Here is a 26,676-nt window from a genome sequence, read left to right on the forward strand (position 1 = left end):
TTCCTGGGTGCTTTGAATTTGGGAAAAAATGAACATTCTGTTGCCTCAGGAAGTGTCCTGATCCCTAGCGAGAGACAAAATAAGTGGAGATCAGCCTGAGGCAGCGATGGGCTTGTGTGTCTCCCTCTTCTGTGGAGTTTTGGGCTAGAGAATGCTCTTGGCCCTGCACAGCAACACTGTGAGGGTTGCTGCCCTCTGTTTGGGCCTGTGCCACTTTTTTCCAATCAGTTTAAAATACATATTAAAACTCATTTCGAGGTTTCCAACAATGAACTCTATGATCAAATGATGTTTTGCTGAGGCACCTGGGCACAGCTTCACTGCTCACCCTCCCCTCCCAAGGGCAGCCAGGCACCATCTGGATTGAAATGTTCATGTAGAGCTCAGGAAAGTGGGACAACCTCACCCATAAGTTTCTTAATTCACTAATCCCTGTTAAAATTATGAGTAAGATGTCTGAGCTGCCAGAACAGAGCTTCTACATTTCCATGCAGTATCAGCTCCAGCATCCTCCAGCACAATTACAGATGGCCCAACTGACTATGGCACTTGGCAGTATTTATAAAAACATGAACACTGTAAAAACAGGAGTAGAACCACAGACACACCACTCTGCTGCTAGGTATGGCATCACCTGAGGGCTAGCAATGGACAATGGAGAGCTGGACATGATTCCAGCCCCTAGGAGCACCTGGCTGCACTCAGGCAAGGCCCTGCTGCCCTCTGGAGGGAGCACCAAACCCCCAGGGCATTCAGCGGGTTGGCTCACCCACTGCAGCAGCTGGGACACGATAACACTGGAATTCGGGTGGTGCTTTGGAATTAAAGCTGTTTGCATGGAGATGCTCATGGGACTAAGGAAAGAGGATGAGAAAAATTCTTCACAGCTGATATGGGCTGGGTGAGCAGAGCCCATAAACAACTGGGAGAGGGAACATGGGCACAGAAAGTGGTGTGGAGGAGCTGCTTCAGGGAATAGTCATTTTGTTTGGAAAAGGCCTCCAAGATCATGGATCCACCCTGTGCTTCCATGCTCTGTAACATGACAACACTGGTTTCAGGAAGGGAGGGAGGCCCTTCAGGGTGCAGCGGCCGGTGTGTAGGGTGTGCGGAGGCACAAAGCCCATCCTGTACCAAAGCACATCCCAGTCTCTAGAGGGTCATAAACCCTGAGCTGAGTGGTGCTGGGAGATGTCCTTGGCATTGAGGAGCAGTGTAAAGGTGTGTGAAGCTCTGTGGTGGCTCCCAAGCCATTCTGCTCCATCTGGCTGTACTCCCAGGACTTGATCTTCAACTTTCTGGCTGAAGCTCTGAACAATTAAAGCCATGACCAATAGATTTACACTTAAAGAGGGCTGGTTTTAGGGGGCAGGTTCTTACATGGTGTATTGTGATGAAGCTAGCAGGTCCCTTGGTACACTTTGAGACACTCAAAAGCACTGAGTGACAGTTTAGGACACGCGCCTGGGGCCTCACACCGTGTCACTGCACTTCCAGCTGTGTCAGAGGCCACCTGTGGCAGGGCTAAGTGTGTCAGTCACACACAGTCCTGCCTGTGGCATATGCATGCAGTGGGCAAGGGGAATGATCCTCACAGCACCTCTTCAGCCATTCAACAACAGCTGCCTCTCTGTAGAAAATCTTGGAACTGAAGCTTTTTGGCTTCATGAATCACCCTTTTCCTCCACAGGTGATTCTGAGGATCTTTGCAGACAGATGAAGAAAGTTTAAGAAATGTCAGATTTAGTTTTTTGCTCAAAGACAAATTCCCTGCAACACCACCAAATGTAATGGTCTCAAAATGCTGAATCCATTGTAAAAGAGTTAAAATCCCACCTTAGTTGGGAGGCCCTGGGAACTCTCGTTCCTCAGGGGAAAATTGCCACTGGCCTTTGAACACTCTGGGAATGTAGGTCATTCCAAAAGCCCCCAGCCTGTTTGTTTAACCCCTGCCAGAGCCTTGGCATGGCAGGGCAGCAAGGTTCTGCATCCTCAGCCCCAGCTCACACTCTATGGTTCCTCTTTGGCCTCTGCGTGGGAGGAGGTCGGTGGGGCTGGGCAGTTTTGGGGTTCATGGCCATTCAGTGCCTCAGTGTCCCCCCACAGCCCATATGCTGCTGTGATCTGGTTCTTGGTGGGCACAAGGTGTTCATTACCATCCCCTTGGTGTCACAGCAGGGAAAGGGCTGCTGTGAGCAGAGCTGGTGACTTTAAAAGCAGAAATTATACAAATGGAGAATCACAGGGTGCTTTGAGCTGGAGATCTCTAAGACCATGTCGTTCCAGTTTACTGTTTACCGCCCGGGAAACCCCCCATGTGGTTAAACCCCCACTAAGATCATGTTACTGAATAGAAAGAAGCTCGTTCTTCTGGGTTCTTTAGATGTGGACCAGCCGCGGTGTGTATCTGGATGCCCCCACCCGCACACCCAGCCAGGCGTTGTTCCCGCGGGTCGCGGAGCTCTTGCGGCCGCTTCTCCGGGCTTCTTCGCCCTTGGGGCGGCCCGGAGCCCCCCGCTCCCGCGGGCACGCCGCTCCTCTCTCGGGCTCTGCCCGCTGTCCCAGAGACCTCCGGGCGCCCCGAGCGGGGTCCCCCCGTTCCCACAGCCCCCGAGCGCTGCCCGCTCCCGGTGCCCCCGCACCGCCCCGCAGGCCCCCCCGGCGGGGCGGGCGGGGGCGCTCGGGCTGGGGGCAGCTCCCTCCCGGCAGGCGGGGGTTAACAAAAACACGCGTTTTCCGCCGAACCCCCGCCGCGCCCCGGCCCCGACCGGGGAGCCCCGCTCCGCCGCGCTTCGCTCCGCCCGGCCCGGCCCCGCTCGGCCCCGCTCCCTCCGGGCTGACGCAAGGCCGGGCCCGCCGGGGAGGCCGCGCCGGGCTGTCACCAGGGGGCACCGCCGCGATCGCCGAGCACCGGGAATCACCATCCTGGAGGGACAACAACAACAACAACAACAGAGAGCCCCGGCCCGCGGCGCCGGCGGGCGGCGGGACCTGGCCATGGCCCCCCGCTCCGGGCAGCCCTTCCCTGTCCTCCGGCACCGCTCGCCCGCCCCTCTGGAGCCCTAAATCCACTATCGCGGTTTTGTAGCGTTTTTTATTATTTTGTATTATTTCTCTTTTTCCGCTCTCCCCTTCCTCCCCCGTGCCACCCCCCTCGGCGCCTCGGCCCCGCCGCGCTCCGCTCCGCTCGGCCGGGCGGGCGGGCGGCCGCGAGCGGAGCGGATCGGCGCGGTCGGCGCGAACATGGCGACGGTGCCCGTCTATTGCATCTGCCGGCTGCCCTACGACGTGACCCGCTTTATGATCGAGTGCGACGCCTGCAAGGACTGGTTCCACGGCAGGTAACGCACCGCGCCCGGCACCCCGACTCCGGCCCCGGCCCCGCCGCCCCCGGTGCTCCCGCCGCCGCACTCCCTCCCGCAGGCCTTCCCGGAGCGGGGAAGGAGGAGCCGCGCTTCCCGGCGCCGCTCCCGCGCTCCCCGCGCGCTGGTTTTGTGTGTTTTGTGGGTTTGGTGCTGGATTCCCGACACAAAGCTACTCCCCCCGCGGTGACACCGGAGCCCCGGGGTGGAGGGGGGCCATTGTGCGCGCCCGGGGAGGGGATGGGGCCGCCCTGCGCCGCCCGCCCGCGGCTCCGCGCCGCGACCCTCCCGGAGCCGGGGCCGGGGCGGGGAGCGAGGGGCCGCGGCGGCGGCCGCGGGGCTCGGCCGCGCTGTCAGCGGGCTCGGCCCCCGCGCCTCGGCCTCCCGCCCGGGCAGGGCTCCGGCACCTCAGCCGCGGCTCCCCGCGGCGGCGGAGTGGGCCCGCGGGGTGTTCCCCGGTGGCAGGGCGGCCATGGCCAAGGAGGGCCGGGGGCTGTGGGGAGCGCCCGCCCTGGCAGCCACTCGGCGCCGGGGCCGGGTGGGGCGGTGGGAGCGGGCGGGCGAGCCCTCGCTGGCGCAGCGCCCGCCCCGCGGCCCCGCCGGGCAGCGCCCCCGCTCCCGGGGACCCCTGCGCACCCCCGGCCCTGCCCGAAGCCGGGGCCTGCCGTGGCGGGGCCGCGGGCAGGGGAGCGGCGGGGGAGGCCGGGCGGGGCGAAGGACTCAGCTTTTCGGCTCGTTTCTCCCCACGGCGCTTCCCGGCGCGCAGACAATGGGCGGCCGCGGCGGAGTTGGGGCGGGCGGCGGAACTTCGGTGGCTCCTGGTGTGATGGGGGCGAGGGCGGCGACTGGGGTCCGAGAGCCTCAGCAGCCACCGCACCGCCCGGGCAGCCGTGCCCGCCAAGGGGGTCACTGGGCGAAAGGGGTGCGCGCGGGGACAGCCCCCGACGGGACCCCTCGCTCCCTTCGGATGTGACGGAGGAGTGTCAGCGGCATCGCAGCAATTCCCCAGGAGTGACTGAAGTGTAAAAAGTGCAATTAAAATCAGGTAAATCACCTGGATGAGCACTTTTTACGACAGGGGTCCGCTCAGGCTAGGCTGTCGCTCGTTCATCGCAACCAGCGCCCAGCAGAGTCTCCAAACAGCTGTCACAGGAGGCGGAGGCGAGAGGCTCTGCCTGGTGCGGCTCACGGATGCTCGAGCGGGCACTGGGGCATCCGCGGATCTTCCGTGCGCGGAATAAACTATTCGAGACGCTTAGCCGTGGTATTAGGAGTGATGTTCTGCCGTTTATTTTAGAAGCTGTATAGAAACAGGAAGGGACATACAGAAACAGACAGTCCTGGTGTCAGTGCTGGCAGAAGGGTGCTCTGCACGTTTGGTCCGGGACAGGAGGCTCGCAGGAATCGCGTTGGTCCGTGCCACTGAGGACTCAGGTACAGATGGTGAGGTGAGGCTGGAGAGAAGCCTCAAGCATGTGCACTTGAAACTTAGAAAGTTTAAGGACATGAAAAAATTAAGATTTTCAGGCGAAGTAATAACAGAGTGAATCGCTGAAGAGTAAACGGCAAAAGGAGGTAAGCTGCTTGCACAGGATGGTGAATTTCCATTGAAACTGACGAAGAGAGGTTGCTTGCAGCTGATCAAGCAAATGATCATGTTGTGGGCAGCTCAGGGTCAATAGCAGGAGGAAAGGTGTTTAATTTTGTGGCGTAAGGGACAGAATTGATTTGTAGCGCTGCTGGGGGGAGGAGTTTATACCCTTTTTCTTTAGTTTATAGTAGTGCCCAGAGATTGATTTTAGAGAAAGAAAACTGAGGAGGAGTTCACTTCTCACAGTGTCAAAGCCTGAGATAACTGCATCAGAGAAGTTCATCGAGTATTAGGAGCAAACAGCTTATCTATGACACTGTTTGTTTTTCTGGGTAATATATAAATAAATAAATAGAAAAAAAATCAGGATTTAGTTGTATAAAATTGTGTCTGTCCTGGATACTCAAAGCACTGATGTTAATCTTAATACAAAACTGCAACAAAAATATTCAATGTTATATAGTATTGCAACAAAAAATACAATGTTACGTTGGTTCGGCAACCAAACATGAGCCAGTGTGCCAAACTGTGCAGTGCTCAGGAGGATTACCTGGTGTTTTAATCATACTTCTGTTTCTTTTTAACATGATGTACAGTGTGCAATTCAGAAAAATAAGGTGTCCTTTCTGGTTCAGTTTTGTAGAAGTAGATCAGGTGTTTTCATATTTCCCTTCTGACAGGGATTCCCAAATATCTAAAAGAAATATTTTTCATGGGTTTATTCCTGCAGCAGTCGCAGTCTCCCTTTCATCTAAGGCTGGGCAACATCTCTGTGGCAACTTCAGCAGTTCTGATGGCAAATTGATATTTTCAGAGTATCTAAAGTGTGTAAGCTTATGTAATGTAGTTTAGAAGTTGAACACAGGGTAATGGAGCCCTCTCCACTTCTGGGACAAATGCACTGGGGACCCTTGGACACTGCTGAAGTGTGCTGAGCCATGGAGCTGTTGGTGTGTTCACAGAACCCTGTGACTCCTTATGAGACTGAGGTTTGATGATTCTTGTTCTCTCCGTTTGCCTGAGCTGCTCCAGACAAGCAGCTTCCAGCTGTCTGGAAAGGACAGAGATGATCTTAGAGGCAAAGGACACTAATGCCAAAGTGGGCCTGGGACTGTTTGTCTCCTCTCCATGGTGTGTGTTCTCTGGTGTGGCTGTTTGGGCTGATGAAGTCCCACACACCTCAGTGCTCTGCTCTGAGCAGCCAGCCTGGTGCTCCGTGGTTTCCTGGCCCCTCCATTGCCTGTGCTGGCTCCTCTGCCCTTGGGTCCCATCCTCAGGAGGAGTCCTGGTGTTGTTCTGCCTGGTAGCAGGTCTGCAGGCAGCAGGGCCGGCCGGGGCCTCGTTGGCATGGGAACTGGTTCTTTGAAGAAGACCAGGAAAGGAGGAGGAAGAGGGAGTGGTCTTGATGTGCGAAGAAGCTGAGAGTCAGCAGATGCTCTAGGTCGCTGCTGCCTCAAGGCTGGGCCTGGCTGGATGGGAAGATTGGTGCCAGCTGTGCCACAGGCGTGGGCCGGGGTCCCTGGGCCAGCCACATGCTGCTCGGGCACAGGTGATGTGAGACGAGGGGGTTCAGCTGTGTGGTGTCAGGAGCTCTGCCTTCTTCTCAGCTTGCAGGTGATGCTGCTGGCTGTCCGTGCCCGGTGACACTGTGCTGCCCCACAGGGACGCCCTCCATTCTCCCTTCCTGGGAGCAGCTTGCTGGCAAGTTGCTGGGGGCTGGGAAAAGTGGTACATGATGACCGGTCTCTGAGTGTCTCATCTGCAATGGAAACGTTACAGAACCTTGTATCCAAGACAAGACAAGTCTTTTTGTACCGGTTTGTTTAACTAGAAATCTAAACGGGGTTACTTGTTACAGCTGTAGGTGAGGGGAGGTAAATTATTCATTTTCTCTGCAGTATTTTGTTACCTGTTCTTATAACCCATACCTGGTGCTGTTGGGGTTGTGCTACTAAATGAAATAACAAGTATTGATTTTATTACTTTGTGTATATTTAAACTTTGACCCTCCTTGCTCCAGGCCTAGCAGTGGTCAATAACTTAGTAAAAGGTTTAGTTACCTAAGAGCAGCTCGTGCAGTTATCAGAGCAGCCTGAAGTGATGGTGGGAGTTACTCAGGATGCCCTGGCACGCAGAGTAAACATGGCTGGGTTAAGAAAAGCACTTCTCTGCTACACTGCAAAGCTAAACCCTGTGTGTGGGCAGATTTTATGCTCATAACAGAGCATTCAGCATTTTCCCTTTCAAAAACAGGTCTGATTTTACATGGCAGCATTTAGTTCTACTCTTTTATCCAGGCTTATCACTAGCTATGGACAAATTTGGAAATTTGGGTAAAATTTGAAGATGAGGATAATCCTAAAACTAGAGTGCTATTTACTTTGGTTTTATCACAGCAGAGGGAACCCCTGAGGTTAATTGTGCTGTGCCCAGAATGATTTCCTTTCATGTGCTGAGTTCAGATAGGACCAAAGTGTAAGTTTTTCAAATAACTAAAAATCTCAGGTTATTTCAATTTTTCCTGAAGAGTTAGTTGACATGACAGGCTCAGTTTTTCTGGGAGCCTGCCCACAACAGGTATCTTGAATGAGCCATGCTAATACTTATACTAGAATGCTTTCGAAAATCCACGTCTAAGTAATACCAAGAGTGGACAAGAGTTTCATTTAATTCCACATTACCAAGAGTAGTGTAGATCTGGTACCTGAGAGCCAGTATAGATCACAGAAGATTTTTGTACATAGAGTCTTCTAATTCTAGAAGATTTTACCTCTGAAAGGATAAAAGCTTAGAAATATTAAACACAATTCATGTTTAATTAAAAAAAGACAAAAATACAGTGGTTTAATGAGTACTCTCCAGCAGCCCAAACCTTCAGCTGCACTGTTTTGTGAGCAGCCCTGTGGGCACCTAGGTACCTATTGAGCTCAGCACTAGTGGGATGGCAGCCTTACCAGCCATGTCACAACAAAGAAATGAGTTCTGCAAGCAAAGGGGAACTTTTTCCTCCGTGCTGAATAGCTCCATAATAAAGGAAATGGGAAAGATGTCTTGACAAAAGTTATCAAAGGAATGTAACTACATATGGGGAGATACCGGTGAAGAGAAAAAGTGTTATACAGTCACTCTAAGGCTTTCCAAAACTCAGAGGCCACCATCTTTAATATTACCTTAATGTATTTTCTTCTTTCTGGCCAATATAAATTTTGTAGTAGCAGCGTAGTATGTTTACACTGAAAATTGAGTGTGTTCTCCTTGCCCAGATAGCCCTCTCTTGTATGGCAGCCTGTAGGTCTACAGTTCTCAAAATATTTTATTAAAACATGGTTTGTGGCATTAAGAGTGTCTTATAAAGGTGCCCTGAAGCAGTGCTGGAGTTTTGTTTGTGCTACAGGTGAGCTGATGCTCTGGAATCATGTGGGTTTTTCATAGTGACCACGTCATGCATCTTATCAGTGACTGATAACTCTGTAACATGGTGTACATTATCAAATCTTACACTGGCTGACTGATATCAGTAGTAATTCCTTTCCAGAGTTTTATCTGAAGAAAAAAAAGAGCAGTTCACAGTCTGTTTTATGACTTAATGCATGGCTATTTTTGGATGTTACTTGGCTTGTGCATCCAAGTACCTCTGGTGTACAATATAATGGCAATAACAGCGTGTTTGGCAAATCTCACCAGGTCTCTCATGTAGATTTTTCCTGGGGTGTTGGTCTCCCACCCTGTGTGATGGCTGAGCATCTTCCCCCCCCACAAAGGACACTCTCTGTGGGACAGGGGTGTCCTGGGGGCCATGGTCTCCAGCAGTGCGGTGTCATCAGGCTGCAACATCTTGAGGTAAATGGCTTCAAGTTGTGCCAGGGAAAGCTTCAACTGGATATTGGGGAAAATTTCTGCATCAAAAGGGCTGTCATCCCTGGCACAGACTGTCACCATCCCTGGATGGATTTAAGAGAGGTGTAGATTGGGGACGTGGTTAGTGGTACACTTGGCCATGCTGGGGGGATGGCTGGAGCTGATGATTTTAGGGTATTTTCCAACCCAAACAATTCCACGATTCCATGAACTCCTGCTTTGTTCCTGTGCTTGGTGCTCTTCAGCACTGGGACCACAGCCCCAGACACCCAGGGATGAATATTTTCTCTTGGTCTTGGATTGTGCAAATCCCTCCTTGTTGCACTCTCCTGGGCCTTTGGAAGAGCTGTTGGAAGAGGCTGACAACATGTTCAGGGCTCCCAGCCAGCAGCCCGTGGAGGAGTTCCTTCTTTTCCTCTAAGGCACATCCCCAAAAACTGACGGCTGCTGCTTCTCCAGGTGAGGCCAGGGCTTAGTACTGTGCTTACAGGCAGAGCAGGAGTGAGGACACTGAGTTTCCCTGGATGTAATTGTGCTTAGTTTCCAAGCTAACCAGGGTAGACTTCTCCTGGGATATTCAGCAATTTTTAGTGCTTCATCCATTCGTTTTAGCAAGTAGTCAAGACAAGCAGAAAGTTAAGCAATTGTATATTTTGACAGGAAAAAATAAACCAGAATTGCAGAAACAAAGATATTTTTAAATTTCCTGTTTGCAATTGTCAACCCAGTAATCTGGAACTATGTGAGAGCTGCCTTATTGTTTTTATGGAATTGCTTATGGATTTCATTGTGTTTTCCTCTTTTAGCAAAATACACAGTACATTTACTCTCAGAAACAGCACTTCGCCTCATCTGGCAGACTGGAAGGATGTAACAAGTGAAAAAAGAAGTGAAATATTTCTGCTAGGTATCAGTAGCTGTGATTTTTTTTATTAAACCTCCATTTTTGCTGTTAACATCTCAGTGGAAGGGAATGGAAATGTGAAGATTGGCTGGAATGCTGTTCCTGTGCCATATGTGCCGTGTCCCGTGTGTCAGCAGCACACGGAACATTGTGCAGGAGCACAGTCCCCACAGCCAGCCTGGAAGTGAGATTGAATGCCTTTATTGAGCATCTCAGCAAAGCCTCTGGGTTGGGGCAGGTGGGGGAAGCAAAAGGACTTGCAGTGCTGTTGCTGCTGCGCTTATGTGTTAACAGGGACAGTGTCTCCTGGATTACCATACTATCCACTTGGGATTTCCTCTCCATTTGTGATCACTAAATACCCTTAAATAGATTGCAGCAGTTACTGAGGAAGGTGGAGGGTATCTAGTGTACTCTTAATTTATTTAGCCAAAATGAGCAGTTTATTGGCCAGGACAGGACCACTGGAACCCCTGGCTCCTTACAAGCCATGGGGATAGCATGTGAGCTCCTTCACATCCCAGAAATGTTTCCCAGGGAATTAAAGAAAAAAAAAAAAAGCCATCACTGAGCAGTCCACCTGGATACCTGAATGAGGAGTCATTGAGCAAAGAATGGTAAACACGTGGGGCTGCTAAGTCTTTTGTTCCATGATCACTTTAGAAATCCGAGTCACAGAGGTGCCATCAGAAGCCACAAGACCCCCAGAGAGCCCAAGTGCCCGAGGCTGGGAGTCCAGGGGCCGCTTCTTGACAGCCTCTTCTCTCTCATCCCTGCTCCTTCATATGGAACCCTGACCTTGCTACTCTGCAGCTGGTTGCTGATAAGGGATTCATCATTCCAAAGACTTGACTAATTCCTGCTCTGGCTTTGCCTTTCAATGAAACTTCCACTGAAAGGTGAAAAGGTGGGTAGAGCATGTTAAAGAGGGTTGGAAAAGGTGAGGATGCCATTTCCTTACAGGTGAACATGGGGCTTGTTCTAAAAGGGGTGGATTTGCTCTTGTTGAAATGGCTGAGGAGGTCTTAAAACACTCAGATGTGTTCTGAGAAGATCCTATGAATTCACAACTTTTACTGCCAAAGTGGTTCTTGGCAGTATCTGGAACTCTTATCCACCAACTCTTTTGCATCAGGACAAACACACTGGCCAAATGAAAGCACAGCTGTTCTTGAGGGAAAGTCAACATATCCACTAATGACTTGTCCCAATGTTTATTACTTCATTATTGGAAAAAATCGTATGTATTTCCAATTCAAGTTTGCTTATTTTCATTTTCCAAGTGCTGTATTATTGCATTAGTGAAGAACTTCTTTCTCACTGAGGTGTTTCTGTCAATGTTTTGATGTGCTTCTGCTCTAGTCATCTTCTTTAATTGTGAAATGATAAAATTGTTCATCTGGGTTTGGCTAAAATATTAGAACATTTCTTCTACAGTCCAAGAAATACTCTTAATTTTCTAGTTCTGTACTGAGACCTTTTAACTTTTGACCATGTTGAGGTGAATGTTTTTCCCATCTCTTCTACTCCACATTCATGTTTCCCTTTTTCTTTGTTTATATTTGCAGTAACTTATCAGACGAATGTTGGTTATCTGCATTACACTTGTAAAGGAGCCAGATATGGCTGTACTAGTTACTTTTTAAGCAGTCTGAGGTTTTGAAATTGGGTTTCTACCTTTGGAATTGACTCATGAATAACAGCAGAAAGCCTCAGCCATGTTCAGAGTTGGAGCAAGAAAAACCTCTCCAGTCTGCTGAACTAGCAGAAGTGCTGAAGGACCAAGGAAAGCATACAGAAACATGTAACAGTCTCTCAAAAGAAATTTTTAGACTATTACATGGGACTGTGACAAAGTTTAGCCTGGTGTAATCACAAGGCGCTGTGGTGGCCGCACACCAGCTCCTGCTGAGGGATGCCTGCCCACAGTGCTGTCCTTCCAGCACTCATGGGAACAGGCTTCACACTCACCCCAGGCAGCAGCACATCACTCCCTGAGCCCTTGCTCCCAGCTTCAGCAGCACAGTCACTCACCCCTCTGCTCAGCTGGCACTGCTGTGCCCCCACAACCCCAGCTCCAGGTGCTGCGGAGGGAATGGGTACGTGTCCATGGATGCAGCAATGTCCTTAGAAGTCAAGGATTGCTGGAACATGTGGGAGTAGAACTGCAGGGGACTATGAGCAATACCAGGGTGAAATGCAGCTGTGGATGAAAAACTGTTACTATTCCTGATGCGGCTTGTAAATCACAGACTGGAAGAGACAGTCAGTGTGAGGCAGAGGCACAGTGTGTCAGGACGCTTCGCTTGGAATGGATGGAGAGGGTTCACAAGGACTTGGACACATTATTTTCTTCCAATTTTTGGACACAGAGTTGCACAGAACTGTTAGGAACTGAGCAAATGATTTCAGAGACACCCCAGCCCTGCTCCTGGGCCCTGCCAGGCTTTGCAGGACCATTCTCCCACAGCACTGGCAGTGCCCGTGGCATTTTCCAGTTTTATCAAGTTTTACCCTCTTTTTGACATTGCACCAGACTGACCAGAGAACAGGATAATTTTGCCCAAACACCTCCTGTAAAAGGCAGAGTGCTGAAGTTGGCTGTACAGTGGTGATTCCTGCTCAGCCCCATGGAGGAGCAGCTTAATATCTCAGGTACCTCCGAGGTTTGGGTGTGATCAGCTGTGTGCTCCTCCTTCAGGTTCGCTGCTCCCCATGAGCAGTTCACAGGGAATGTGGTGATACTCCTTGCTTTGCAAGTAGGACACAGCCCACTGCCCCTGTGGGATGTTGTGAGTGTTACTGAAAAGTAGGAGTTCACGTTTCAGATTCACTTGTGACATTTGCAGACTGCATGGAGAGGGGAGCAGGTAAGGAAATGGGTGCTGTGAGTGACACCAGCAGGGAGGAGATGGTGTGAAGAGCAGTCCTGCACTGAGAGTGGTACCTGGCGCAGCGTTCTGCTCCCAGTTACCATCTGGGGCTGTCCTGAACTGGTGTTGGCTGCTACCTAAGTCCCATATACAATTATGTCCCTTTTTACCATACTGCTAAATTTTTCCATTTAAAAAATGCTGAACTGAAGTAGTTGCTGGAATTCAGTTACAGTCCTACTTGAAAAATACCCAAAGGGCTGGAATGAGCTGGAGCTGGGGTTGTTCCCTCATGCTTCCAAAGCAGGGGCTGTAGGAAATGATCTATTCAACATGTCACATGTAGTCAGAACTGCTGTTGCCTGTAGTGTTCAATGATGAGCTAAACCTTAATGTTTTTAAGTTCTCAGACCTAAGCTTTTTCCCAGGAAGATTTCTGCAGATTTGTTTATTTTAAGATTTCTGATTTTTTTGTTTATTTGGTTTTTTTTTTGGTTGCTTGGAACTTTTTATTTAGAACAAGCAAAACTGTTGTTTTATGCTTTGGTGCAAAGAAGTTTTTCAGATACAAAGCACTCACAAATGTTCTTCAGAATAATTATTTCTGCTTTTTTGTGGTGTGAGAGTTGACGAATGGTTTGAGGAAGGAAAATATGTGTCAAGGAGGTGTTTCTGAAGAGCACTTACCTGGAATCTTACAGTGAGTGGGAGCAGAGCCCATCTGGCTGCCTGCAGTCACAGCCTCAACCTGCTGGCTGCTGCTGCTGCCTTTTCATTGTTCCTTCTGACTTTTGTGTTTCTTTGCGTTCTTGGAGCTCTGAAATCCCTCTCTGAGCAGAACTGATTGCTTTAACTGCAAACCATGCTGATGGGGAGGCTCAGTGGCACTGGCCTGCTGGCATTCCAGGTCCTGCTCATGCCGCGGGGCTTCTGTGGGACAGAAATGTCACAGAAAATGTCACAATCATTTTTTATGGAAGGATGTCTTGTGGAGCACTTTTACGGAGTGCCTTGTGGAGCACATCCTGCATGGACTGGAAGGGCTCAGTCAGGTAAGGTTTTCACTTTGAGAAGAGCAAGGCAGAGCTCTAATTTTGTGTTGGTAAGTGACAAGCAGTGAAAGAATATTAGCACTTCATGTTGTGCTTGTAAAAAGGCAAGAAAAGTATCTGGAGAAAAAGAGGAAATTTATGACTTCCCATAGAATCCCAGAGTCATTTGCGTCGGGAGGGACCTTAAGCCTCACCTTGTTCCTGCTTCCTGCCAGGGTGCATTGATGTGCAGATGTTTGAATCAGCTGAAGAAAGCAGCACTTTACATCAGCACCACAACGAGCAATCTCCACTGCTAACTTACTGCTAGTGGCACTAGGTGTCACTGGGTATTTTATTTTGAGCTGTTACTGATCCTCCGCAGTTCAAAATCATGGATGATTAAGAAATATGTTGGGGTTTCCCTGTCAGTTACCAGGTGGAGCAAATCCTCACAAGTCCATGGACACGAAGGACACCACTTCACACCAGCCCACTGCCCAGTCTGAATGCCTGATCCAAGGACACTCATGTGATTTATGGCTGTTGCTACCATGGTTTTCTTTCTAAACATGCAGGTTCTCTTTGTTTCTCTCTGTCAAGGATGTTATCCCTCATTCTCACACACACATGCCATATGTTGTATCAAAGCATGATGGACCACCTCCACCATGGCTCTCTTGGCAGTGGGGCAGTGCTGAGCACGCCATGGGCAGGGGACCCTTTGCTCTCACCTGGATTAGTGATGGTGGAGGTGAGCCAGCTGGAGAATGGCCTGGGAAGAACACACAGAGCACAACATGGATGTACATGGAGACGTATAAAGCCAGTTTGCATCTTGAAATAGGAATAAAATGCGATAAAGCTGTAATAGGGTAATTTGAAATTTGATGATAATCTTTTGAAAATGTATTTTAAGTGCTGAAATGAAATTAAGGTACAAGAGCAGGTTATGCATTTCAACAGCAGGGACAGTTAAGAATGGTTTGAAGGTTCTGTTCATAATTTATCATTCTTTAATTGTGTGGTTGTTGGGTTTAATAAAGTAAGTTCTTTGTAAATATGACAGTGAAAATCATTCCCGTTCCTTCTCCCTCCTTGTACTGTCAGCTCATTTTGGAGCTTCCCCTGTGAGTGTTGCAGTTGGTTCAGAGTGTTTGCCATGCAAAACAGAGCATTAAAAGGTACCGTCGGGCTACTATCAGGATTGCCATGTGTTTATATATTTATATGTATCTATAATGAATACATGAAAATGGTCCTGTGACTGAAAAGGACAACCAACCATTAATCAGTATTTTTAGCAAGATCTGAGCACGCTTGTGCAAATTACAGTGATAAGTTACCTCAGATTTAAAAGTAAGTTATATAAATGGTTATATAAATGGGTGTCACAATTAAAGCAAATCAAACACGCACAGTAGTCAGATTTGTATTAGTGTGTATAAATACATACATGGATGTATAAATACACAGGTACAGGTAGTTGTTGCTGTACAAGGTTAATGATGTCTCGGGCTTTGCTGGTGTTTAGTTTTGCATTTATCTTTCATTTAGTCACACACGTGCACTGCCCATCTCCAGCCTGTTCCTGCCATACGTGTGGCTGTGGATGTGACACGCAGGGTGAGCAGATCCTCAGTGTAGTGAAGAGGAGAGAGAAGGAACATGAAACGCAAAGGAGTGGTGTTGCTCAGCGTTGTGGCTTTTGGAGGACAAGTGACAAAATCAGAAATTCCAGAGGGATCCATTGGTTGCAGGTGTGAGTTTGTAACAGGCCAGTGTTACAGGAGTTTGGTGAGTTGTGGGTCCTGCACAGCTGATGTTACAGCAGTGGTATTTCTTTGCATTAATGTTCCTGTTGGAGGGAGAAATGGAACGACAGGGTTAGGGCAAGTCAGTTTGTAAGGGTTTACAATGGCTGATTTCCTGGAGTGTATGTGTTCATTTTTAAAGGTAATTCCTAGAATTGCAGAGGGTAAAACATAAGGGATGTGTTTTACTGAGCAGTGCTTGGTAAACACAGGTTTGTATTGCAGCACAGCTGATCCTCGGGGCTTAGGTTTAGCCCAACTTTTGGGATCCCTTCTGCTGTGGGGCTCTCCCAGAAAGGTGGCCTACCTGTTTGGCCACTTGTGGGGTGCCATTCCTGATAGAGATGCTTATAATCTTCAGATCCTTGGGCCAGCAAAGAAAGGCTGAGGTTAAATCCAGTCTCATTTGCAGTGCTGCTTGCTGCTACACTGGGCTGTCAGGGCACACTCGGACCAGTCTGCCATGGGAGTTGGCTCTGTTGGTCTGTAGGGTTTGGATACATCCTGGTTAGAGAGTTGGCAGTGTCCACTCCTCATCCCTTGTGGATGTGTGATGTGTTGTACTGAACCTTGAAACTGAGACCTTGTTCTGTAGGGTCTCAAGGAACTAAGCAGCGAGTCCTGGCTGATTTTGGGGGTTCTGACTTCCAGCTTTGAATAACAGATTTGTTGCTGGCATGCACAAGTTCTGGTTAGGCCACATAACAGTGTAAGGCTGGCAAAGACTTGGGCTGTGCAGTAGGTGCAGGTTGCTGCAATCTAGAAACTTTCTGTTTGGTTGATTTCTGTTTTTTCCAGGGTGGGTGATATTTCTATTATACAATGTCACCACTTGGATTTTGCTGAGGAACAAAAGGCACATGCTAACAGTAGATATTTTTGTAAAGTAGTTTGACCTGTGCTTGGGCAGAAGGTGCCCTGTGAGTGAAAACGCACAAAGGCTGGATTCCAGCACTTCTCTGTGGAGGATGATTTGTGCTGGGTTTGTACAAGGCTGGTCTGACAGTGGGTTGTTCACAGGGGCTGCCTCCTGGAGCTCTTCATGGAGCAGTGGTCAACAGCTGAGGTGGCACATTGCGTGAGGAAGAAGTGCTGAGCATTAATATAATGGAATTTTGTTGGTCGTACAATAATTCAAGGATTATTTTCCCTGAGACAATTCTCCTTCCTACTCACTTCTGCACTGGGCAGAATAGAACCTATCGTTTCTAAAATGCTCATGAAAATCAGTCCATTCCTGGGGTCTTTTGTTTCCTGCTGTGCTTGCCTCAGTGCACGTGAGAGAATGCACTCCATCACTCCATCCCTCAATTATGTGCAGCAGATAAGCAAGGATTTATTTGATCAGCCCAGCACTAATTCCATAGAGAAGTTTTGCAGTATGTTTGAAGATAGAAGAGGAGGTTTTTAGAGATCTGGAGAGTTGCCTGTGCAGACAGGGATGAGCTGGGAGCTGGAGGGAGGAAAGGTAAAGGGCAATTTTATGCATGAGTCTACTTCCCAGTGTATGGCCACAAACCTGACACAGCGTTTACACCTAGGCAGAGCCCCAGGGCAGGACTCCTCTTGCATGTGCCCTTAACTCTGTAAAGCTCTCAGTGACCTCAGCAGGACTGGATAACCTTGGTGTCCACCCCATTTGTGTGTAGATCTCAGCCACGGGGAAGCTCCATGTGAGAGGTTATTCTGCTGACAGCGGCTCTGGTTAGGAGTGTCCTGTGAGGATGACAGATCTGAGGACATGGAGCCTGTAAGGTGAGTGTTAGGCTAGTCCATGGAGCAAACTGGCAACAACCCCCAGTGCTATGGACTCCATCAGGGTGTGGAGCTGCTGCTTTCTGTAGGATGGGGCAGAAAGGGTTTGAGGCACCTGGGGACATTCATTAGTGGTGGCATTGGCAATGCCGGGGAACGTTTGGACTCCGTGTCCTTCAGATTCTTTTCCAATGTAAATGATTCTGTGATTCTGTCATTCTGCTGGGCCAAGAGTCCAGTGTGGGTCATGGGTGGAGGAGCTGCTGTGTTGGTCATAGGGCTGAGTGCCACAGACCGGGGAGATGAGCTGTGGGGAAGGGTCCCTGCACTGCACCTGGCTGTGGCTGTGCAGGGGGAGCCGGGACATGTGCTGCCTGCTCATTGGCTTTGTTTCTGAATTCTGTAGAGTGCAGAGTGTCTGCTCAGGTGTATCTGTTTGAAGCTTTGTGGCAGCAGAGCAGAGCTGTGTGGATGGTGTCATGCCGAGTGGGATGGGCGTCGCAGCTCTGCTGGCTCTGTGGTTCTGGCTGACACCTGCACGTCAGTTGAAGATGAAATAGAAACCATACACAGCGAACAGAAGGTGATTGGTGAAAGGAGTGGGAGAGAGGAAGAAAACAGCAGAGACAAGACATGTGCAGACCAGTTCACTTTTCCCACCTGCAGCCTGTTGGCTCAGCCCTTGAGGTGGGAGCTCTGTCGTCCTCGCAGCACCCTTTGGGGCTGGGCTGGGATGCACTGGGGTGCTGTGGAGGGCCTGCACAGTGGTGTTGTCTGCTTTGTCACCTCCCCTGCTCCCAGGCTGGAATGAGCCCTTCTTGCTCCCTGCAGTTGCAGTATGGCCACCCAGCCTGGAAAAAGTTTTGAATGTGGCCAGATTCCTTTGTGGACCAGTGCCACTTCTTTCAGTGAAGTTACATAAGGAATAAACAAAAACTAACAGAATGATTTTGAGAGGAGAGTTATTTTTGTTCTGTTTGTTTAATGGACTTCTTGACCTTTTGGGTCAAGAATTTGAGACCTTGAATTTGGGCTTGGCAATTCTTTCCTTCAATTTTGATTTATTCCTGCTTTTTGCCACTCTTTCTCTGGTTCCCTCCCTCTTGGCTTATTTCCCATCTGCTTTTGGGAAACCCAGTGATGAGAAGGAGGAGAACAAACATCAGGGCAGCTGTAATCACACAGGGCTGAGCAGCTTCTCTGCTGAACAAGCTGAGCTCAGTTTTCAGCAGCAGCAGCACCTTGGCACAGTAGTGGGTCCACAGATGTCCTGTGCCCAGCTCAGGTCCTTCACATGGCAGAGGATGGGGCCAGCACTACCAGGGGATAGGGCAAGAGATATGTTACTGTGCAAAAAATGGCATCAGACATCCTCCCTAGTCAGTGGTGAAGGTGTTCATCTCTTCAAGGTGTTGCCTCTGAGGTCATCGAGATGACAGGCATTGCAGTCAGCTGGAATTGTGTGATTGGTTGTTGGGATAAGTCTCTAAGTCTTTAATTATTTTAAATTATATGACAGCAAGATTTAATAGAATTTTGAGTTGACATAAAGTAATTAGGGGGAAAAGAGTCTCATCCAGCACTTTTCAGCCACGTGTGTTTCATAAGAGAGTCATCTGCCAGCAGTAGGGATCGGGAGAGCTGGACTTCACTTCTGAAGCAGGGTGTATTTCCTTGCTCTGTACATTCCCCCAGTGAGAAGAGGTTGTTGGAAAATGTAATTCATTCTAAACTAAGCAGTAATTCTCCTTCAAATTATATCTTAATAAAAAAGATAACATCTTGGGCAGTCTCTGATTTAGGCACACTGCATTTTAAATCTGTCCTAATTATAGTGCTCATCGCTTAACATTCATTTAATGAAGATCCTCATTTATAAGGACAAGGTTGGCAAATAGGAATTAATGCCATTATAACCTGTGAGTCTCCCAAAGGAAACAAATCAAAAGCTCTGCAAAGGAAATGAAACCTTATTATTTATAGCAAGGCAAAGCACGGAGTCACCAGCCGTACCTTGGTGTATCTGGCTCAGGGGCCTGCAGCAGATGTGGTTTGGAAAGGACAGTGCCCTGCTGCTGTGGGCATCACTCCAGCTGGGGCACAGCTTCCCTTGAGGAGCCCCCAGTCCAAGGCTCCTGTCTTGTCTTGCAGGTGGACCTTGGTTTTGTTTTGGTCTCAGTTTCTGATTCAAGACCAGGCTTCCTCTCATCAGCCCCAGAAATAACCATAGTGGTTCACCAAGGCCCAGCAATAAGGATGGAAGGAAGACATCACAGTTGTCTCGGTGGGTCTGGAATGTTGTGGTGGATGCACATCTCTGCTGCTGTCATTTTATCTCATGCTGATGTCAGAACTGCTTGGTTTGAAGGAGCACTGTCAGATTGTCTTCACAGGTGTTGATTTCAACACACACAGGAGATGGATGATTCTACTGGCTTCTTAAAAACCTTGGTCATCCTGAACAATGTTTCACTGGTGGAATTCAAGTGATGGCAGTGAGAGTTACGTAGCAGCCTAAAAGCCCCTAGAGCAGTGCAGACTTGCACAGGCCCCTGCAACCCTCACAAATATCTCCTGACTTCCTTGGAGGCTCTGAGTCTCTGGTGACTAGAGGGAACAGCTGGAGCTGTGTCAGGGAGGATTAGGGTGGATCTCAGGGAAAGGTTCTTCCCCCAGAGGGTGCTGGCACTGCCCAGGCTCCCCAGGGAATGGGCACAGCCCCGAGGCTGCCAGAGCTCCAGGAGCATTTGAACAGCGCTGCCAGGGGTGCCCAGCATGGGATTGTTGGGGTGTCTGGGCAGGGACAGGAGTTGGACTCCATGATCTTTGTGGGTCCTTTGAGCTGAGGATATTCCATGATTTTATGAAGCCTCTGAACCTCTCTGTGTGGGCAGCATAGCCACAGCAAATGCCCACTTGCCCAGAGCTGGGCATTTTCAAAGCACTGAATGAGTGTTTGTCCATTCTACAACAGCAGCCTCGAGGCCATGGGGCAGGTGTTGGTGGTGCTGCTGCCTGCAGGGGGGAAACTGAGTCAAAAAGCTGAGCTCATTTCCTGGGGTGAAAAGCAGTCCAAGCAATCTGATAAGCAGTGAAGATGGTCCCTGTCCCTGCATTCAGGTGTTGCTGAAGCTGCTGGGCTCCCTGCAGGGACTGCACAGATGCTGTTCACTTTGCAAGAAGAGGCCTTTTCCCTTTTCCCTTTTCCCTTTTCCCTTTTCCCTTTTCCCTTTTCCCTTTTCCCTTTTCCCTTTTCTCTTTTCCCTTTTCCCTTTTCCCTTTTCCCTTTTCCCTTTTCCCATCTCTTTCTCTCCACATTTGTGTTTCTGTGAGCAAATGAGAGGTGATGTGAAATCCTGGTTGTCCAGTAGAGCTTGAGTTCTCTTTCATTTAGGCCTTAACTAAAGATGTCCATGCAGGGGACCCTCACCCCTGTGCCCACACCAGCACGTGGGTTCCTTCTGCTGTCCTTGGTCTTGGGTCTCCTGCTGAAGTGACACCAACGTCTGTCCCTGTTCTCCTGAATGACTCCTGAGCTCACTGCTTTTCTTTAACCCTAGCTGACAGCAGGCTTCATCTCTCCAAAATCTCTGTTTCATGAAAACATGTGACTGATTAGAGGAGACAAATCCTTCTGCTTAGGAAAAGTCTTGGTTTTTTTTGCTCTGGAGACACTGGAGAGCACACAGGAACTCTGGTCAGAGTTCACCCTGTAAAACCACCAAGAAAACAGCCCAGAAGACATGAACCCATGGAACAACTAATTTCCTTGCTCTCAAAATGGCCTCCTTCTTTCCCCTTTTCTGTCTTTTATTAACTTCTCTTGTGCTCACAGTGTTAGCTGTTACATTTCTGGATGCTGGGATGGACAATTAACATTGGCCTGGCATCAAAACCTGAATTGTGAGCCTTCTCCACTGCTGGGCAGTGCTGCTTTTCTGCAGCACCTATGGCTTTGTCCAGGTGGTGGAGGCTCCTGGAACTGGACAGGTGTCTTCTGTACAAATCACAGAAGTAAATGAAATGACACCTTGTTAAGGAAGAGCGTTATTGTGCAACATGTGATTGGTGACACACCGAGGGGTACCAGCTGTTCAGGGATAGGGATGAGCTCAGGATAATCACTAATTGTGACCTGTAAAAATGCTGTGAGTTCTTCTTCTGCACTTCATGGAGCTTTGATGATTTGTCCTCATGAGTTGGGGTGGAGCAGTGCTGGGAAGGGAAGGGAAGGGTAGTTAGCCTATTTTTTTTCTTTGGCTCTATTTCTGTTTTCCTAGATTTGATTTTCTTCCCCATCTAAGTGTCTTTTTCTTGTTTATTTTATTTTTTCATATTTTTTTATATTGTCTTCTGGTTGATAATGAAGGTGACATGGTTTTGATAGAACAGATACTATGTGGGTTAATTTTCCTCCTGAAGCTACTTAAAATGTCACCTCCCTGCAGATGACAACCTAAGGTTGCCAGAAACATTCATGTTATAAAACCAGTTTAGTTTACTCACCTTTTATTAGTGTTGCCGGCATAACAAAAAATAATTGTTAACTTTATCAGAATATTGAAACTTGAACATCTCTTCACTGCCAACACAGAAGCAATTTAATTTTAAAGTGGCAAAGGGCAGAGTTTCTGATAAAAATGTAATTTGTAGCCTCTGACTGCAAAAGCTTATAATGTGCTAATTCTCCTTTAAGTCCATGTAACGTGGGTGAGATATCAGCTTAAACAGCTGCAATATCAAAGCCTTTACTTGTCATTATTTTTTCCCCTACAACAGTTTTGGTGAAATGCAAATACATTTTTAATAATATTTCCCTTTTATCTCATTATCAACTTAGTTGTACACTGCCTCAACGTGAGTTAAATCACTTAATGACCATTTAAAAATCAACCATTAGGTTGGTTAAAATTGTTCCAACAAGATTCCTAGATGCAGGACAATTAATGTCTTAGACCATCTTTGCTGTGTTTGGGCAGAAAAGTTTTTTGAGCTGTGAGAGGTGTTGGTGGCTGCTGCTCCAGCATCCCACATCCCTGCCCTGCACAGCAGGTGCATCCCCAGTTCCTGATGGCATGGCTACAGCCCTTCAGGCATGAGTGGCCATGGCACAGCAAGTGAGGGGCTTTGTGGGGTGTCTAGGAAGGGTTTCCTCTAACAAGAGAATTGTCCAGTCTTGGCACAGCTGCCCAGGGCAGTGCTGGAGTCCCCATACCTGGAGGGATTTAACAGCCCTGTGGATGTGGCTGTCAGGGACATGGGTTAGTAGTGGCCTTGGCAGTGCTGGAGAATGGTTGGACTTAATGGTCTTTGAGGGCTTTTGCAATCTAAACAATTCTGTGGCTCTGTGATTCTGTCCTTCACCAAGCAATTTTTTTTCCTTCTAACTCAACAGTGCAACTCTGAGCTTTTCCCAGTTCTTCCCTGACAGTGGTAATGCACCCAGGCCTCACACTGATACTGTGGGATGCTGCTCCTGAGCACGCTGCCTGGATCCCACACACACTGCCTGGATCCCACACACACCGCCTGGATCCCAAACACACTGCCTGGATCCCACATACACTGCCCTGATCCCACACACACTGCTCTGATCCCACACACACTGCCGATCCCACACACACTGCAATGATCCCACACACACTGCCCTGATCCCACACACACCGCCCTGATCCCACACACACTGCCGATCCCACACACACTGCCTGGATCCCACACACACTGCCTGGATCCCACAGACACTGCCTGGATCCCACAGACACTGCCGATCCCACACACACTGCCCTGATCCCACACACACTGCTCTGATCCCACACACACTGCCCGATCCCACACACACTGCCCGATCCCACAGACACTGCCCTGATCCCACAGACACTGCCCTGATCCCACAGACACTGCCCGATCCCACACACACTGCCCGATCCCACACACACCGCCCTGATCCCACACACACTGCCCTGATCCCACACACACTGCCCTGATCCCACAGACACTGCCCGATCCCACACACACTGCCCGATCCCACACACACCGCCCTGATCCCACACACACTGCCCTGATCCCACACACACTGCTCTGATCCCACACACTGCCGATCCCACACACACTGCCCTGATCCCACACACACTGCTCTGATCCCACACACACTGCCCTGATCCCACACACACTGCTCTGATCCCACACACACTGCCCTGATCCCACACACACTGCCTGGATCCCACACACACTGCTCTGATCCCACACACACTGCTCTGATCCCACACACACTGCCCTGATCCCACACACACTGCTCTGATCCCACACACTGCCGATCCCACAGACACTGCCCTGATCCCACAGACACTGCCCTGATCCCACACACACTGCCCGATCCCACACACTGCCGATCCCACACACACTGCCCTGATCCCACACACACTGCCCTGATCCCACAGACACTGCCCGATCCCACACACACCGCCCTGATCCCACACACACTGCCTGGATCCCACACACACTGCAATGATCCCACACACACTGCCCTGATCCCACACACACTGCCCTGATCCCACACACACTGCCCTGATCCCACACACACTGCCGATCCCACAGACACTGCCCTGATCCCACACACACTGCCGATCCCACACACACTGCCCTGATCCCACACACACTGCCCTGATCCCACACACACTGCCCTGATCCCACACACACTGCCTGGATCCCACAGACACTGCTCTGATCCCACACACTGCTCTGATCCCACACACACTGCCCGATCCCACACACACTGCTCTGATCCCACACACACTGCCCTGATCCCACACACACTGCCGATCCCACACACACTGCTCTGATCCCACACACACTGCCCAATCCCACACACACTGCCCAATCCCACACACACTGCCCTGATCCCACACACACTGCCCTGATCCCACACACACCGCCCTGATCCCACACACACTGCCCTGATCCCACACACACTGCCCTGATCCCACACACACTGCCCTGATCCCACACACACCGCCCTGATCCCACACACACTGCCCTGATCCCACACCCACTGTCGATCCCCGGCGCATCATCTGTGATCGCGCACTGGCTCTGGTGCCATGCCCGCTGCCTTTGGACCCTTCTGGTCGTTTTCAGGTGCTTGGTTTGAGTCTTTTTGTTTCTCTTGGGCACATGGCGCTGAGGGCACTCTGGCGGGACCGGAGCGCGTGCTCATGGGAACGCGCAGTGGATGCCAACCGCAGAGTGCCGTTCGTGCTGCAGTTCAGGGGCTGAGGGCGGGAACACCGCTCTTCCGTCGCTGTCGATGGCTTGGTTTTCTTCAGCTGGAGAAATGCTTTGGTTCTATATTGTTGGTAATTAACCGCCCTCAGAAAAACCAGTAATTTGGGTAGGAGATGCTTCAGAACTGGGCCCTGGCTTTTTACCGCAGCTGGCAGTCCCCTTCTGCTTTTTATTCCCCGGTGGAAATGCTCAGACCGACCCAAGGGTCAGTGACAGCCCCTTGCTACCCAAATCTTTCTCTGTAAACCCAGCACAGGCAGCGGGAAAACCTTGTTCCTCTGCTGGCAGGAATGGTTGCCTGGGGCTGTCTGGCAGTCTGGCTTTGACTTTTGGTGGGAATTTGGTTTCCTGTGCCTATATCCATATGGAAGTCACCAACAGTCCTGCTGGTGGTAGTGCCTGGAGAACCCAGCTCTGCTGGGTGAGCGGAGCAGCACAGCCTGGAGTGGGTCGGCATTTTGGTTCCTGATCTCCCGAGGCAGTTCAGCTGGGGGATCCCTTGGACAGTTCACACTCCCAGTTTCCCACACAGAGAGGGCAGCTGCTTCTCCCTGTGAGCAGCTGTAAGTGGCCAAACCTTATTCCAAAGCCATGCTCTAGTTGGAAAAGTTGACTGTGTCTCGTAGGGGCCCGCTGGAGTTTGAGGTCGGTTATTTTTACTTCTCTGTGTTGTTCTCTCAGATATTTGACTCTCTCAGAACAATGGCTCCCACCACGCTGCAGCCGCTGCCGTATGCCACAGCTGCTCAAACCTCCTCCCATCCTGTGCCAAGGGTCTCGTCTCCTTACTTTAGCCAAGTATAGAGTTTTCAAGCTCTTGTAGAGAGCCTGATCTATACCTTTACTGAGCTTAGCCAGCTGAAGCCAGTGGCATAAGCAGCTGACACAGCTTTGTGGGTAGAGGAATCTTCTACATTCTCTTACACTGGCTCTAATCTACCAAGATTTGTTTAAATTTTCTACTGATTAATCTGGTATTTTTCTACAATTTTTTCTGGTGTTTTCTACCAATCTACCATGAGATATTTTTCTCTATATATGTACAGGATTCTGAGGACTGGATTGTTGTGATGGTGATTTTTCCTGTCGGCAAACTTCAGTTTTCTGTGCTGGCTTCCCAGGAACACACAATAATTTTGCATTTTTTCAAGTAACTGTTTAATGAAAAAATCAGCCAAATCTGCAGTTGCTTTGACACAATTCCAAAATAATGATTTTTGTTCCCAGTCTGGCTTCAGAGATGAGAGGGTCTCTGGCTTTAGTTGCAGAGCTTCTGTCACCCTGGGCTCTTTGTTTTGAAGGGAGCTGGGTCCCACATTGACAGTTGCAACAGGGGCACTGTACCCACCAAGTTTTCTGGCAGGATCTTATTTTGACACAGCTGTTACAATGGTAAGAAAAAGGATGTGTTGCTGTATCTTAGCTAGTTTGGCCTTTCCCAGCGTGGTTGCAGCCTTGGTTTTGTTGCTGCTGTTCTCCAGCAGCAGGTGTGTCTGTGGTTTGCCATGGTGACGTGCACCACTGTGTGCCTTGGGGTCAGCAGGGGGTTCAAAACCACCTCTGTCAATGGGGGCTCACAGTGCATTTTAACAGCTGCTCCCCTGCCCCAGGTGTGTTTGTGTTGGTTCTTGGACACCTGCACCCTGCCAAGGGCACCCAGAGCCCTCAGGAAGCGGGTCCAGGAACTCTCATGGGAGGGGTGGGCACAGGACTGTGTGTTATCCTCCTTTATCAGCACCCAGGTCATGGCCTTACTGCTTCTGGACCAGCACCAGGTGCTGCTGCTGTGTCCACCTTGTATGAATTTCTCCCATTGCTGAACCAATTTTTGGACACACTGGTGTCCTGCAGAGCTTGAATGGAGTCAGAATGATCTGAGAGGTTCTGTGAGGTGCTTGGTAGAACTGCTGCCTGGCCTTTGGGATGGAGCAGCCATCCTCTGTTCTGCTTCCTCTGGGTGGAAACGGGAGCTATAAACTCTGAACTCCTGTACTCGTCAGTGCTCAGACCTGCTGGGGAATGCCAGGAGGCAGAATGTGGCCTTGTGCGTGGAGGTGGCACTGCGTGACCCCTGCCCATACCTTTTCCCTGGCAGAAAAGCGGTGTTGGTGTTCTCTGCCAGCTGAGGAGCACTGAGGTGCTCTCTGCTGATTCAGAGCACTGGCTGCTGTTCCCTGCTCCCTGCAGGGCACTGGGGAGGCATTTCA

The 26,676-nt window shown here is 49.8% G+C and overlaps 1 protein-coding gene across 2 annotated transcripts in view; it reads left to right on the plus strand.

Annotated features, from left to right (window-relative positions):
• The first annotated feature begins 2,688 nt into the window (after positions 1 to 2,688).
• The window catches only part of PHF2 (PHD finger protein 2), a 55,372-nt gene continuing 31,384 nt past the window's right edge, over positions 2,689 to 26,676 (plus strand). For both annotated transcript variants that reach the window (XM_068201448.1, XM_068201449.1), the window contains exon 1: positions 2,689 to 3,341. In XM_068201448.1, coding sequence (XP_068057549.1) covers positions 3,244 to 3,341 — 98 coding nt within the window. In that variant the 5' untranslated portion in view covers positions 2,689 to 3,243. The remainder of the gene's footprint in view (positions 3,342 to 26,676) is intronic.

The sequence above is a fragment of the Anomalospiza imberbis genome, chromosome 11 (genome assembly GCF_031753505.1).
Source record: "Anomalospiza imberbis isolate Cuckoo-Finch-1a 21T00152 chromosome 11, ASM3175350v1, whole genome shotgun sequence".
NCBI classification, from domain to species: Eukaryota; Metazoa; Chordata; class Aves; order Passeriformes; family Viduidae; genus Anomalospiza; species Anomalospiza imberbis.